Source organism: Anser anser, assembly GCF_964211835.1.
Source record: "Anser anser genome assembly, chromosome: 3".
Taxonomy (NCBI): Eukaryota; Metazoa; Chordata; class Aves; order Anseriformes; family Anatidae; genus Anser; species Anser anser.
In genome coordinates this window covers 28,907,951-28,925,593 of record NC_139722.1, presented here as the reverse complement: position 1 = coordinate 28,925,593, position 17,643 = coordinate 28,907,951, and the positions used below count along the sequence as shown (strand labels likewise).

The 17,643-nt window shown below is 38.2% G+C and overlaps 1 protein-coding gene across 1 annotated transcript in view; it reads left to right on the top strand.

Annotated features, from left to right (window-relative positions):
• The window catches only part of EYS (eyes shut homolog), an 855,622-nt gene that overhangs the window by 237,179 nt on the left and 600,800 nt on the right, over positions 1-17,643 (top strand). Inside the window, exon 14 of the mRNA XM_083831800.1 lies at positions 9,430-9,534. Coding sequence (XP_083687926.1) covers positions 9,430-9,534 — 105 coding nt within the window. The remainder of the gene's footprint in view (positions 1-9,429; positions 9,535-17,643) is intronic.

Below are 17,643 nucleotides of genomic sequence, written 5' to 3'. Positions count from 1 at the left end.
TGTCATTACCTTGAAACAGTACTAACCAACAGTCTAAATCTACCATCAGCTGAATGTTGATTTAAATAAGTCTCTAAGCTTTGCAAAGCAGAATAAATACATTTCCAAGCCTTCTGAAGATCAAATCTATATATTTCCCTCTGGTATGTCTCATACTATGAGTATGAAGAATCCTGTGGTGGCTACTGTGGCTGAACAAGTGATTGCTGCAACACTGAACATTTATAAATCAAGATTATAAAAGGCAGTGTGGTGTCTTCTAACTCAACTCACTCCAATGCAAGGCAAAGAGAGACACCTCTTTTGTGCTTTAAAAAATCTTTTCCTGTGTATTCAATTTCTGAGGTTTTCTAAGGCTTGTTTTCAATGAGTCTGCAAAAGCTGTCCTATTTCAGGCAGTTTTTTCAGGCAGGATGATCTAGATGTTTTCAGTTAATGTCAGTAGCACTGTACAGTTTAAAATCATTGAGTCCCTCCATCATTCATTCCATGCTAATCTCCAGTCCTGCCCTCAATGATTCAAAGGAATGAACTGGCATAAGAAATCTTTTGGTGCTCACCCATCTTTAGAGTCACGGATAGCCTCACATGCATCTCATGCATCAGATTATCGTTCCACATCCCTAGCCCTTACAGAAGCAGACCAAAAGCCAGGTATCCTTTTCTCTGATGTCTCCTAATGACTCCTAATAAAAACAAAGTACCTATATCTGATTTCTAGACTGAGCACTGATGTTTTTCAAACCAAACTAAAACCTGGAGACGGAAGACCGAACAGGGACAAGATGATTTCCCTGGCTCCTGGCCATCAGAGCTCTATCTCAGAGCAGGCTGCTAGGATGGGACTGTGCTGCTGGGCTGCTGGCTTTGAGAAACACTCCAGAAGGCGGGTCACCTAGGGCAGGCTTCCTACAGTTGTGTGCGCAAACCTGACATTCTGGAAAACAAACAATATTTGTGCATATGTGGAGCAGTATTCAATATGTATTTCTTTGGTTATTAGAGAATGTTTATCGTCGTGTCTAATGTATAAGCATACCTGCTTCCCCTCAAAGGAATTCAGCTTAGAACACTGAGTGGAAAAAAAGATTAGTCAAGTGCACAAAAGTCTGTTTAAGTTTCATCATGCTGCAAATTACATTACATAAAAATTTTGATAGCCTAATACATTAAAGAAACTATTGAATTGCATGAAAGAAAAACAAATCAATTATAGTTCAGTAGCAATGTTTTTTTCCAGTCATCTAAAAAATAAGCAAAGTCTATTTTTATGAGAAATCATATGGCACATTTTTCCAATAGTTTCTCATCTGCAAATACTAAGCATGAGTTGTTTAAATTAGAGGGTGAATAATAACAGTCAGAACCATCTGAAAAAAAGATAAGTTAATTCTTCAATCAAAAATTTAATTAGTTTATGTAGGATTTACTTTATCATTGCTCTACTTGAGGTGTTATGAGATTATTTTTGTATTTCAGTTTATTCCCTTTATTTTATTTATTTATATCCCCTTGATTTTTTTCAATGGTGATGCCAATTGTCATGTATAATATAAACTATTTAGAACAGAAATTAATATCTTTTGGGGAATGGCTGTGTATTTAATTAATTTAGATAAATTGGAACATAATTTAAAATGAAGAGGTTTATTTTTCAATAGATTAAAAAAATAAAAAGATTGTAGGTTGCTGGGAGGCCCTTATCAATTCAAAAATGGAAAGCCATCATGTCTAGAAAAGCTCGTATTGTGATTAAAGCACAAGCGCAAGACTGAAAAAGATTATTAAAATTCTTTGTCTTCCTGAGTTACTGTAGGAAACTATCCAGATTTTCATTAAGTCCCTACTTTTTCTATAAACCATTTCTCTTCTCTCTCTCTCTCTCTCTCTCTCTCTCTCTCTTTCTCCGTCTCTAAATGTATTTATATTATAAACAGTTAAGGTCACAGAATCACAGAATAACAGAATGGTTGAGGTTGGAAGGGACCTCTGGAGATCATCTGGTCCAACCCCCCTGCTCAGGCAGGGCCCCCTAGAGCTTATTACCCAGGATTGTGTACAGACAGCTTTTGAATATCTCCAGGGAAGGAAACTCCACAACCTCTCTGAGCAACCTGTGCCAGTGCTCAGGCACCCATGCAGTAAAGATGTTTTTGCTCTTGTTGAGGCAGAACTTCCCATGTTTCACTTTGTGCCCATTGCCTCTTGTCCTACTGCTGGGCACTACCGAGAAAAGTCTGACCCCCATCCTCTTGACACCCTCCCTTCAGAAGCTTATATACATTGATCAGATCCCCTCTGAGCCTTCTCTTCTCCAGGCTGAACAGGCCCAGCTCCCTCAGCTTTTCCTCATGTGAGTGATGCTCCACTGCCTTAATCATTTTAGTAGCCCTTAACTCACTCCAGGAGCTCCATGTCTCCCTTGCATGGTGGAGCCCAAAACTGGACTCAGGACTCCAGGTGGAGTAGAATGGGAAGATCACCAGAGGCAATGCTCTTCCTAATGCACTGCAGGATACCACTGGCCTTCTTGGACACATTGCTGGCTCATGGTCAACTTGCTGTCCACCAGGACCCCCAGTGCCTTCTCTACAGAGCTGCTTTCTAGCAGGTCAGACCCCACCCTGTACTGGTGTATGGGTTTATTCTTTCCCAGGTGCAGGACCCTCTACTCACCTTTGCTGAACTCCATGAGGTCCCTCACCACCCAATGCTCCAGCCTGTCCAGGTCTCTCTGAATGGCAGCACAGCCCTCTGGGGTATCAGCCACTCCTCCCAGTTCTGTACCATCAGTGAACTTGCTGAGGAGGTGCTTTATGCCTTCATCCAAGTCATCTGTGACACCATAGAATGAACATAAACATGCCAGTACAGTGAACACCATTTTTATTTTTACCTGCATCTGACTGCACGTGTAAAAATAACATGGATATCAAGACAGAATCTCCTACTGCATCAAGGTTTTTATTATAACTGGCTCAGTTAACCTGTTAGGACCAAATTTTATGTTATGACAAGAATAATTAGTGAGTGAATTCTGGTATGACAAAATCAGTCTCCTGACAGTTTGTGCAATGCACATTTTCCATTCCTCCCAAATATTCTGTTATTGAGTTTGGAAAATGGAAGGGCCGTCTTACAAAAGAACAGTTTCTTCTAGGTTTTGGTTTGTTTTATTTTGTTTTGTTTTGTAGCAGACAGATCCTTTTCCGAAAACTACAACAAGCCCACAAAACACTGATCTTGGATGAAGTCTGTTATTCAACACCATCTTAACAATACCAGCTAACATTGTACCGCAGGTTTTGATACTAAATGATAGTATGATATCTGTCTGTGTATTTAACAACAATTCACCTTTGGGCACCCCATTCTTTGGTAGCACCATACTAGAACTGGTCTGACACTATCAGTTTTAGAGAGACCACACTAAGTAGTAACCATATGTTATGCCATCTTCAGTGACACAGTTGACTTTTTTCTTCACTCTTCAGTCTTTGTTGTGATTTTATTTCTTTTTTTTTTTTTTTTTTACACCTTCCTCTTACTCAGGTCTGCAGCTTCCTATAACTTCTGATTTTGCTATATTTGAAGCACTTTACATATGTTAAGCATTTGTCCTTTGTCCCTTTTGTTACCCCTAGAACTGTGTTTGCCCAATATCACTATCAGTAATTGACTACAGGGGACCTATTAATAGCCTTGGAGTCTCCAGTATCATCCTACATACACAACTTCCAAGGCCTGTGCTCTCTCTCCTGTACTCCTTCAAGATGCAGCCTTAGGGTCATAATTAGTTCATTCTATAGAGTTCTACAGAATTCTTGTTATTCCTGTCTACGACTTATTAATTATAACAACATGCAATTGTACAAAACTAAGGAAAACTAAAACAAATGAGGGAAGATCTACTTAGCCATTAGAGGCCTCAACCCTGAGGCCTCTGTTGTTAGTTTGATGCAAAACCTGTGGCCTGATGCTAGCAATGACAATTCCACATGTACTGGGCTACAGGGATGCAGTGGTGACGATGGGGACGTTACCCAATAGTCAGACTCACTTCACTTGAATGGTGGGTGGCCAGAGACTGCTGCTTACCCAGATCTAAGGAGTGCCTGGGGTAGAAGGGGAAAAGTGTTAAATGCAGTGATGTTTTTAAAGCTGTTTTTATAACTTTTATCAGAAGTCTTCTTCCTTGGCAATTTTGCATTCAGACAAGAAACATAAATGCATAGGTTACTTGCTCTGGTAACAATAGAGCAGCACCTGACAGACAGTTTTTCTAGGCACCTCCAGAGCATGTATGCTGCCCAAGGACAGGACGTATATATTTCAGATGATGACAAGGATGCTACAGGGATCAGCTCTCTTGAGGTGGGCTATTGGTGCCACAGAAATATATCTGACTTGCAGAATTCTCTTGAATTTTTCCTAGAAAATGTAACCAGTCACAGAAGGCTATAGGATGAGTAAATTTATTCTGGAAGCCTTCTAACAACCCGTAGATTGCTGGTTGCATGCTCTACGTTAGGTCTGTATACCAGAAGGCAGTTAATGTTGCCCATTAACCACCTTGTACTGGATCTAATTACTTAGTTTTGATTAAAGCACACATTGAATCCAAAAGCATTCAATCCTGACTTGAATGCATGAAGAGAAGCCAGAATATGACTGGCTTTTTTTTTTTCTAATAGTAATCACCATCAGATGTAGACGTTTATATTAAGTATTTTGTTTATATTTTTGTCTTCAACTTTGAGTTATTGTGTGTCATTACCTTTGCTACACAAAATGAAAAAACCTCTTACTACCCAAGTATTTTCTCTTTGTAGAAACACTTATACACTATAATCAAGTCACTTCTTGTTTTTGTTTATTCTAAATGAAGCAGATGGAGGTCTTTAAGCTTTTGCCGACAGCATAATTTTTTCAGTGGTTGAATAAACCGTGTAGCTTTTCCTGCATATTTTCAAATATACAAGGCTTAGGACTGTATGGAACTTTGTAGGCAATGCTTTATGCAGAGGTAAAATTACCCTTACACATAAATAGTCCTTTTTTTTTTTTTTTTGTTAATACATCTAAGAATTACTATTTTTTGTCACAGCATTGCAATAGAGCTCATATGCTTAAGTAATCATCAGCAGTCCTTTCCAGATCACCTTTGCTTTTTCATTAAATATAGTTCAGCTATAGTTTAGTAGCTATATCTTTAGTAGCTACATATCTTTTTGCTTACTTGGCAGCAGTGAAAACTAACCTGCAGTACACTAAAAAAATGTACTGTTTAAGTAAAAAAAAATTATCACAACATTTCGATTAGTGCATATGAGTGGTCTCATGTAGCAGAGGTATACAGGCAAGGAAGTGAGAGTGGAAATGCAGTACTGGGTGAGTATAGGCTGAGAGGGTCAAAAGCTGTACCGCTCCCTTCATAATAGTAGGATTTTCTATCTATCCATATGTATTTGCAACTACGTACATTTGTGGTCTGCATGAGGAATGTGTTTCCTTCCCCTTGCTAGTGCTGATATTTTTGTTATGAGCTGTGTGTCCTTTGCTTCTCTTGGCTACTGTATGCCTGGACTCACCTCTGTCTTACCTGACTACTACAGAAATGGTTGTTGATGGAGAGACAGAGTGGAGATACAATCTGGATAGAAGCACAAGGCTCCAAAGTGGGAGCTCTGTTATCACATACCAAACAACTTAAGACCTTTCCGATTCTACTTTAAATTTCCAAGACTTTTGAAATGGATGTCTCTTGGTCCTTCCTTACATGAGCACAGATTTGGAATACTTCTTCTACTTTACACTACCACGAGGCACAGCGAATTTCAAGACAACACAATTCATGACACAAACATAAAAGCCCTTGGATCTTCTTCAGCGTTATAAATAGTGCAGGTGTCAATTACATAATCTTAGCACTAGAAGAAAACACTAAATATTGTCTATTCCAGCCTCATCCCAGCAGAAAACAAACACTACTATACTGCGTGATTCCTGACATGTATATCTCACCTTATCTCAAAGATATCCAAGGACATTCCTTATTTTCCTTAGGCAATCTGTTCAGTGTGTTGTTATAGTAACGATTAGAAGGAGTTCCTTAACGTTTAATCTGACTTTCTCTCACAGCAGCTTAAATGCATTACTTCTTATCCTGTTGGCTATGGAGATGGAGAACTAAAAAAATTTGTGAAAACCTTTTCTTATTTGATGATTGTCATCATATTTCTATTCAAATCTTCCTTAGCTAGGCTTTACAAATCCATTCATTGTTTATTTTTTTTTACCCTAAGAGGTCACACTTTTTAGTTCCTTGTCATTTTTGTAATGCAGCTCTGAACTGTCTTCATTTTCTCAGCAGAGAAGAGTTCATGACACTAAGACTGATGGAGTTCAAGAAGTATTTGGACAACACGTTCAGACGTGATTTAATCTTTCAGTAGTCTTCTGTGGAGCTAGGAGTTGGACTCGATGATTCTTGTGGGTCCCTTCCAACTTGGGATATTCTGTGATTCTATATCATTTTTCTTGAATGCAGCTCACTGCACAGTGCAAAGCACTTCAAATGCAGCTTTATGTCAGCTAGATAAGAATGGAAGGATTATTTTATGCATCTAACTGGTTATGTTCCTTTCTCTATATCTCAGTTGATTTGAAACAAAATTCTATTTTTTGTTCCTACTTATGATCTCATGTATTGTGATATCTTCCACTTGTTCTTAATGGATAAAATTTGTTATTTCAAACTTTATCTCCAATTTGTCAAAATTTATGAAGACTTCTAATCCTGTCCTCCAAAGTACCTTTTTCTGATGCCAGGATGTCATGTGAGATAGCAGTGTAGCAGCAGAAACTTACTGAAATGTGAAATATTAAATAGGCTGGTTTTTATTAATATATATATGTATTTTTAAACCCACAAGGATGGTAGTTCTGGCTTAGAAGGGAATTGCTTTGCTTACATAGGGTTCATTTTTGATAATTTAGTTTTGTTTGTTTGTTTGTTTTAATTAGGTTCTTACAAGTAATCAGTTTAATAAGTTTTTCCCATGTTTTCTCCAGGAACTGAAATTACACAAATGGATCTATAATTTCACTGCTCCATCTTTTCTTCCTTTTTAAAGGCTGACATTACTGAGTCTTCAGGTACTTTACCTGTCTTCCACAAGCTCACAAAGAAAACCACTAAGTTTTTATCAGCCAGCTCTCAAAGTACCCAAGGGTGAAGTTCATCAGGCCAACTTGTCTGAACATCCAACTACTCTGAACATTCTCTGCCTGTCTACTCTATTCAGCACTGAAGTCTCGCCCTTTAACCATAGATATCAATTATGATAACAATCTGCTTGGAGCTGACCTTTTTTATAATGATTGAAGCAAAAGAAGCATTAAATAATTTGGCATGATTGCCATTATCAGTAGCTATCCTTCTCCATTGAATTATCCTTCTCCATAAACCTTACCTTCCCTTCATCTTTAAAACTGAAGTACTTACAGTATGATTTCTTGCTATCCTGCATATCCATGATAGTTACATCTTATTCTGTCTTTGCTGTTATAATTCTATGCCAACATATTTATACTGTACTTTTAAGGTTATCCTTAGCTCAGCTTAGCTTATCTTAACCTGACCTATTTTCTGTTAGTTGTGAAATTTTCATCCTTTGAAAACAATGACCTGCTAACCTGGTCTCCTAATACCCAGGCTCTTTCTCCCACAGAAATGTAGTTCATCCTGGTAATCTTGCAGAAGCTTTCTTACTTATCTTTTTATTTTAGTTCAGCCTCTCAGCAGGTTTCGCATCACCAATTTTTTGCATTCCTAGTGATTTTTCTGAATTGTTTTTATGCTGTTCATCCCCTCTCTTCTCCCTTTGCATGGGTCCATTGCTCTCATCTAAGTTCTTCATATTGTGTTCTTAATATTCAGAGACTACTCTTCTCTTTTGCTTAGAATCAAATCTCAGAAAGTATCTGTTGTTCTTGCCACCTCCACTACTGAATAAAAAGGTTGCCAATAGAGCATTCAAAGATCTATGCATTTTTGAAGGATAATTCATTTCCAAAATGATGTTTGGGTTGTTAAATTCCCCACCATTCCAAGTCCTACGTTCTTAATACTTCTATTTGTTCTATTATTTATTAAAAAAAAAAAAAAAAAAGCAAGCAAGCAAGCAAGACTGTAAAAGTTATACACTTCTGCCTCCTTCCTGTTTTTAAATAAGTATTTTAGAGAAACAGTAGAAAAAGGTTGGCTTTTTTCTTCCACTATCTTCCCATCAATTTGTCTCCAGCCCATTGATTTTGGTTTTTATGTAGATTCAATTTTTACCTGTTAGCTCAGAAATTATCATATGGTTAAGGAAGACAAAACTGTCAGGTGGCACCATCTGCCAGCCATGCATTTATTCTTAGAATGAATCTATCATTGTCTGAGCTTTGGTCATCCAAGATGAAACGCAGAAACCCTACTTTAATTCCTACTCCCAGAGTTTCATACTCATTTGTAATTTTCTCACATAGCTTGTAGTATATGGTACAAGTCAGTGGGGGAAGCTTCAGTAGTTCCTTAGACTGAGATTCCTGGGAGACATTACCTATCTCTTATATCCAATTTGAGTAACATCTTTCCATCACTTTCTGGGTAGAATAGCAACCACTATTTTGCTCGCTCACATCAGTGATGGCTACAATTTTCATTGTCCATCACTGGAGCTGTTAATATCCAAAGTTGTTCCTTGATTTTGGTTAAATTTTGGATCAGAAAGATCCCAGTATAATTAATAGCAGGTTAGAGCTTGCTACAAATTATTGCAGTGCACAACAGATAGATGAGGAACTGTGAATTTTCTTCAGTGTGTCTGAGTTGTTTTCATGTATTATATTGTATTCTAATATTGTCTTCTACGTGTCTTCTATACATGCTTCTGCTACATTTTTTGTTGTTTCAGATTTGAATTAATTTGAATTTCAGCTCAATTAAATATCTAAAACTAAAGCAACAGCTGAAAGAATTTGTTTTCTGTTGGGATCTAAAAAGTACTTTTTAATCTAAGTATGGAAGTAACTTTGAGATTTTTTTTCGTATTGTTACCAAGGTTATTAAACCTCTTAAAAAGTATTTTAAATATGGTATATAGTTCTAGTAATTACAGTGTTGAGATATAATGCTAGAATACACAAAAATATATTTGCACATTTAGTTCATACTTATTTCTTTAAAATATTTAATTTGTTAACTATCAGCTATGATCTATGAATAGCTGTAGTTTTAAAGCTGTCAGGCAAATATAAAATAGTGTTTCCAACCTGGAAAAGTTAAATTATGCAGTTGTCACTTATACTGTGAAGTAGCTTTTCTGCTTTCCCAACCCAGCATGATTTATAGTTTTAATGTTTCATTTTCTTTTCTGTCAGACAAAAACTGTTCCACGGATATTGATGAATGTGCCTTCAAGCCCTGCAAAAATGGAGGCCATTGCCAGGATTTGATTGGTGAATTTTACTGTAGCTGTTTGCCAGGTAAGAAATCAGGTGATATTTACATGAGAAATGTTCTGTGATATTCCTGAAAGAAATATGTTTTTTCATAAGCCCACAGCTAAATAGTCATTTGTTTGGCTTGAAAAGAGAGAAGGACTGAGCAGGCACTATTTAAGTGTACTTAACAATTGCTACGTGGCCAGTGTCACCAGAATTTCTTTACAAAACATAGCTTGCATCCCAGAAGTTCTGCCTTGCAAAACTGGTGAATGAAGAGTCTTAGAATGTCTGTGGTATTTATGGAAGAATGTTTGAGAAATATTTCATTTCTCAATCTTTTCAAAAATTAATTTTCTTGTTACCTTCCATAAATGTATAATAATTTTTCCTTCTTTTCTATTTGCAAAAACAATTTTTGAAATTTCTTATTGAAGAAAAAAAACGGGGAGAATTTATATGGTAGCTGTCATAAAGATTGTCTGCGCCAAAGAGAGTTACAATTAATAACTGAACTGAAGTCTTCAATAATATCAGATCAATCTCTTTCCTGTCTTCATATGACTTGGATAATTCCCATCAGATATAGAGTATCCTATAAATGTATGAACTTACATGTTTCAGTGTGATTTTTTTCCCTATAAAGCTGGATTGATGCTACAGGCCAGCTTCTACATATTGTAATGTAGTGTTTTAATATAACCAGCTAATTTAAATGTTATACTTGTATAGTATCACTATTTGTTGATTTTTTTTTTCTGCTTTCTTTATTGAGGGTCAAATTGTCATCATGTGTTTGGAAAATAGCAACTAAAAAAAAAATGATAGTGCTCTTTCAGCTGTGTTTTTTTTCAGATTTTTAGGACATTTTAATTAAACTTTGTTCCATTGTGTCAAGTTAGCAATTTAATAGTAAAATGATTGAGCTCATATTTGGACAGAGATATTTGCTTATAATGAAGAAGAAGAAAAAAAAAAGAAGTGGTTAAAATTATGTCACTATAAAAATTATGTATATTTTAAATATGTTATTTAAAAAACATATACAAGCCATTTCATTTACTGTATAAGTAGATGGAAATATATTGAAATGTAAAACATAGAAATACCACTCACAGCAGCCAACACTGCTACTAAATCACAGTGTACGCACATAAAAATAACTTGAATATATACACAAATACATTTAGGTATTAGTAAACGTAGAGGCATGTGCATGGATGCATTATACATGCACAGACATACAACCTCTTTTAAAATCTGAGTCTCCTGACAAACTTTCAGGATGCAGAATACCTGTTTTGTCATTTTATTTTTTATTTATTACAATGGCTAATTTGTTAAGACTGAATTCTTTTGTTGATGTATTAGCTTAGTTTTACTTTTTAAATTACAAAGCATGTGACTATATTTCATTTCTTTTTCCATGGTGGATAAACCTAATGTCACACCTCTTTTTGTCACAGAGTATTTTGCTTTGTGCAAACTGAAATATGAGTATGAAAACATCTGCCTGCTTTACATGACTGAAATAGTGAGATCATTTGATCTTTGATATTTGAGTCAACAGTGTGCCCTGGCGGCCAAAAGGGCCAACCATATCTGGGGGCTCATCAGGCATTGGTAGCCAGTCAAGGGAAAGGATTGTCCTGCTCTGCTCTGAACTGGTGCACCTCACCTCGAGCACCGTGTGCAATTTTGGGCACCACAGCACAGGGACATAAAACTATTAGAGAGTGCCCAAAGGATGACTACAAAGATGATGGAGGATGTATAGGGCACGACATAGGAGGATTACCTGTAGTACCTTGGTTGTTCAGCCCCGAGCAGAGCAGGCTGAGGGGAGGCCTCATGGCGGCCTGCAGCTCCCTCACGAGGGGAGCGGAGGGGCAGGCGCTGAGCTCTGCTCTCTGGGGACAGCGACAGGACCCGAGGGAACGGCATGGAGCTGGGACAGGGGAGGGTCAGGCTGGGTGTTAGGGAAAGGTTCTGCACCCAGAGGGTGCTCGGGCACTGGAACAGGCTCCCCAGGGCAGTGGTCACAGCACTGAGCCTGTTGGAGTTCAAGAAGCATTTGGACAACACTCTCAGACACATGGTTTGATTTTGGGGTGGTCCTGTGTGGAACAAGGAGCTGGACTCAATAAGCCTTGTAGCTCCCTTCCAACTCAGGATATATTATGATTCTATGATTCTACGATATGCACAAAATCATTGTTAAAATGATGTAAGAAATACAAATATGAATTCTTAGACTATATAAATTTTCTAATAATATTTTGAACATTTGTTAGGTACTTTTTTTTTTTGAAGAATTATCACGTACAAAATACTGGATGAAAATAAATGATTTAGATGGTATTTAGTCTAAGAAAATAGGAAGTTATGCATACATGCACTGGATTTGAAAGAAGAAAGCAAGAAGGTTTATAAATAAAACAATTTATGAATTTATAAAAGAGTTTATAAATAAAAGAAGACAAGTGACATATAATAATTATGTGTCATAAGGTCTGTGATGACATAAAACAGAACAGCTACCAGCTAAGCAGTAGTCATCAGCATCAGCTGAAGCAAATATCCCAGGCAAATCAGTCTTGATACAGACAGTACTACTGAAGTATGATGTTGATGAAGTGAAGTATGATGCCATGTATAATGAAGTATGATGCCATGCAGGTTTTGATCTGCAGGGAATACTGCTTTCTTTTTCCTGGGGTGGGGATGATGTTGTCATCTATGAAGGAGATGAGTAGACTGCAAACGATCACAGAGATCAATCACTAAGGTCTTTCCAAATACACTGTAGAGGCAGAAGACTGAGCCACATCATATCTTGCTACACCACGGTTAAATGATTCGTGGTCAGTAGTACAAAGCCTAGTTGGCAATTGTTATTGGCATTCATCTGGATTTGATACTGTCAAAATCTATCTAAAGTCTTCATTAGTGACCTGGATGATGGGGTGGGTTTTGTTCTCAGGAAATTCACAGATATTAAACTGGGCCAGTAGTTGATGTGCTCAAGGTTACGGATGCTATTCAGAGGCACTGGATAAACAGGTCAACAAGAATCTCATGGAGTTCAATAAACAAAAGTGCATGTCCTATACCTTTGGAGGAATAATCCCATGTACCAGCAGAGAGAGGCTGGAGGCCAACTTGCTGGAAAGCAACTTTGCAGAAAAGCACCTGAGAGTCCTGTTGTTCATCAAGTAGAACAGGAGTCAGCCATGTGCTCTTGGAGCAAAGGAGCATTCTGGGCTGCATTGGGAAGAGAGTACCGAGACTGGAGGTGTTTATTTTTCTACTCATGACTTGTGAAACTGTATCTGAAGGACTGCGTCTAAGTTTTGCACTCTCCAGTAAAAGAAGGATGGTGGAATAATGGGACAAGTTTATCAAAGGGCCATGAAGATGGTTGGGGCCTGAAACACCTGAAGAACAAACAGAGTCTGAGGGAATTAAACCTGCTCAGCCTGAATAAAAGTCAAAGGGAAGATTTTATGGGGTTTACAACTACCTTGTAGAAAGGTAGGAGCAAGACTCTTAGAGATGAAAATCAGGACAGGGGAAGAATTAATGAACACAAGTTGGAACACAGGAAAATTCTGATGAGATGTTGTTGTTTTTTGTTTGTTCGTTTGTTTTTTTAAGAAAAAAAGAAGCGCTAAGAAGATGATTAACCATTGGAATGAGTTGTCCAAAAACCTTGTGGAATCCCTGTTCTTGAAGACAGTCAGATCTTGCCTGGATAGTACCCTAAACAACATGATCTAGCTGGCTTTGCTGTCAGTGAGGATTAGACTGTGTGGCCTCAAGAAGTCGCTTCCAACATAGATTATTTTATGAGTCCATTACTGAAAAAGGAATCTTTGCCCCATTTTATCTATGCTTTATAAATGTAATATTTCTAATTGTATTTGAATTGAATTACCTGTGCCTATATGCACAGTCTTTAAGACTGCAAACATTTGGGCCATATCAAAAAATCTTCTTTAATAATCATTAGGATGTCACCTTGCATCAATCAACTTTATAGATGAAAGGAAAAAATATAGTGTAGAGACAAAGTTTTTCAAAAGTCAAAATTTGTATGAATATTTAAAAACTTCTCAAATGTCATTTTTTCCCTATGTGTTAATTTAGCCTTCCACTAGGAAATGGTTTCACAGCTATACTGAATTCTAAAAAGGAACAACAAAAAAAAAAAAGACTAGCGCTACGGTGTTGTAGCAAAAATTGGTTAATACTAACCTGTCATGTGGAAAACATGCCTTGAAATGGTACACTAGAGAAGCACAGTTCAAGGAAGAAGTGAGGTGTTGCTGTTTATTACTTAAAGTTTATTAGTTGGAGAGAAGTTATCTCCTATTTGAGGAAGTATCAGTCTAGAAGATGTTTGAATTTCAGAAGGTATTCAGAAAAGCAATAAAAGTGATCACTGGGATAGAGTTACTGCCTTATGATAAAGCAAGTTTGTAAAAGAAAAGGATAAGAGAAAGAGAGGAAGCTTTGAAAGAAAATCATGAAAGCATGTACAAAACAAAAAGCAGAGCTGTTGTCCACCAAAGCCTTTTCACAAGAAACAAGAAGGCACTTAAAAACCCAGCGGGATCTGGGGTTAAAACACATAAAAGAACTTTTAACAGATGACATTCATTTCTAAATTTGTTGCCACAGAGTGTGATGTAGCTAGACAATTTTAATTAGAAGGTTTGGCAATGGATCAGCCAAACACAAAAACAAAAGGGCTGTAAATGGATACAAATGGATCTTCTGACATCTTTTAATACAGAGTGGAACAGACTGCTGTAAATGGCAAGGCTAATATGCTCTCCCTAAATAGTCTCTCATTTTGCCACTCTCACAGTTCTGGGCTAGATGCAACGTTGCACTGATGACGCAGAGTGTTTCTTAGGTTCTTACAAGGCATTTTCATGTTTTTGTCTTTTACAAAACCTAACGTCTACCACAAAGCTTCTTTCCCATCCCTAGCCATGCCTCAGTGATGTATCACCCCGCTACACCTAACTGAATAAATAAATATTTATTTTCTAAGTGGCATTAGTGCATGATTAGCAAGATTGCTAAAGAAGACTTTTCTTGAAGCAGAAAATCCTAAAAGTTGAGATGTTTGGGCTGATGGATTCAACCTAGAATCAACTTTTGTTCAGCTTAATATGTTGAAACAGAGAAGCAGTAGTTCTTATTAAAAGTAAACTCATACACAGAAAAATTATAAATCAAATTCTTTATTTGGGTGGTTCCCTGTTCTAAAGTTTACTGTACCATGAAATAAGATTGTACTTTCTTTTAAACATTTCTGGCAACAGTTTTTATGAAGTAGAAGTTTATACATGAAAGTTTTTACTCCAGGAAGAGAGTTCAGGAAAACTGTCGCATTCTGTGACTGAAAAAAATAGAGTGACTAATTGAAACAGCAGATGGGAAATATATAGGGAATCACTCAGTCCTTCACACTGCTACAGCACAATCACCCTTAACATAGAATTTGTAGAGAATATTTTTTTGCTTTAAAGTTGCCTGATAAGGGGGTCAAATATTTTTTTACGTGAAACTGTTCCTCAGTTTAACAAAAATGATTTTCTTGAAACATAGTTTAAAAATTCTATTATCAATTTCTTGCTCCAAGTTACAATTTATTTATACAATTTGGAAGTCTTTTTTTTTTTTTCCTTTCTACCTCTAACATCATCATTCTTTATACCAGCATACCAGCATAGCATTCTTTCTAAGCATGTTCCTCCTCTCAGCTCTAGAAACACTGTTGCCCAGTCTACCACTTACAGGAGATGATATGCAAAAGAGTACAGGACCATCCAAAGGAAATTTGTAGCTGGACTCAGAATTTTAGGAGGTTAGTACATGTTATCTCTTTTGCAAAGTCTTTATACTGGAACTTCTGTGGGTGACCACATCCAAGAGATAACAGCATTTGACTCACAATCCAGGAAGAGGGCCGAGGTCATTGATGATCAGAGCTGTTAGAGGTTGAAGGTTGTGCAGATGGCTCCCCAGGCAGGGAAGCCATCTGCCATCTTTTCCAAAAGCCATACCTTTTCTGGCTGCGATGACTAAGAGGGAGCTTCAGTAGGACCCCTTCCCAGGAGTTCCTTTTTGCATTTGTACCTGATCCATACACAAGCCTTATTTTTTCTCAGATATTTGTTAAATATATTTTTACTAACTATAATAACTCTTCTGCATTTTTGAGAATCTTGATACATTTAGCTATTTTTCTAATAATGGCACTCCTCACTGAGAATGTCCAGCCATTTGCTACTGTAGAAGGTCTGATTGCTCATTTCACTTTTTCATGAAAATCTTTACAAAATTAAAGGCCATTTATTTGTTACTTTTTGTATAATATTTTAGTCATAAAATGTCTAGAGGAAAAAGTAGACCATTTTAAAATTAGCACAGGCTATGACAGTGAGCCCTCTTTTATAAAGAACTGTGGTGCTTTAACGTCGATGGGCAGCACACCACCACCACACAACTCTCTCCCCTTCCTCAACAGTACAGGGGAAGAAAATATGATGGAAAAAGGCTCATAGGCTGAGATAAAGACAGGGAGATCCCTCACCATTTACCATCACTAGCGAAGCAGACTCAGCATATGGGAGACTCATGTATTTTATTAACTGATGCTAACAGATTACAGCAGTAAGAACTAAAAGCAAACCAAAAACACCTTCACCACTCCTTACCCTCCCCTATCCACCCTCTTCTACCTCCTCCCCCTGAGCAGTGCAGGAGAATAGGGAATGGGGGCTGTGGTCAGTACCTAACGCTTCATCCCTCCCACGGGATGCCGTCCTTCCCGAACTGAGCCTGCGGGGGCTGCCCACAGGCAGCAGCTCTTCAAGAACTGCTCCCACACGGCTCCGTACCACGGGGTCCATCCATCAGGAGCAAACTGCTCCAGCACGGGTCCCCCATGGGCGGCAGCTCCCCCCAGACCCCCTGCTCCTGCGTGGGCTCCTCTCCACGGGCTGCAGCTCCGGCCCGGGGCCTGCTCCTGCGGGGGCTCTCCATGGGCCGCAGCCTCCTCCAGGCCACCTCCACCTGCTCCACCGGGGGCTCCTCCACGGGCTGCAGCGTGGAGATCTGCTCCGTGTGGGACCCATGGACTGCAGGGGGACAGCCTGCTCCACCAGGGGCCTCTCCACAGGCCACAGGGGAACTGCTGCTGCGTGCCTGGAGCACCTCCTGCCCTCCTGCTGCACTGACCTTAGGGTCTGCAGTGCTGGTTCGCACCCCTTTCTCCCAGCTGCAGATTTACAGCAGGTTTTTCTCCTTTCTTCAATCTGCTCTCCCAGAGGCCCACCCAGCATCGCTCCCTGGATCGGCTCTGGCCAGCAGCAGGTCCCTTTTGGAGCCGCCTAGAGCTGGCTCTGATCTGACATGGGGCAGCTGCTGGGCTCTGCTCACAGAGGCCACCCCTGTAGCTCCCCACTACCAAAACCTTGCCAGGTACATTCAATACAAGAATAAAATTTGCAAATATTCTAAAGGATTTGCAAATGAGGGAAGTAGGAAAAATAATCTTACAGGTCTATTCTTTCCTTTTCAATTCTGCAATGTAATGGTTAACCTGTACTTCCTCTCTTCCTTTCTCCCCTGTAATACTTGCGTTAACCACCACATTGTGTAAGCATGGCACATGAAAGAGTGCCATTTATTTTAGCTTTCTAAGATGTATCAAATAATATGTAGAATAAATCACGGCCTTGTGAAATTCAGACATCACTATATTAAGGTGGTTGCTAGAATTTTCTGCATGCCTCAGCAAAAATGTCAGATTATTAATTATGGTAATAAAACAGAAGCATGCTGATCAATCCTAGCCTCAGCCTAAGAGACTGATGGAGCGAAGATGATAATCAGGCTAAGCAAAATTGTCCTATATGGGGACCTAGGACAGAATCTAGAACAGCAAATGTGTAACCCATCCTTCCTGCACAGAACAACCATACATGCTGTACAACAGGCTTGGATCCTGAAAATGTGAAAAAATTACCTATTTTTACCTTCAATATTATCACTTATTTTTACCTCTAAAAAATTACCTAATTTTTAACCTCTATAAAGTTACCTATTTTTTCTGTTATTTCTTAAAACAAC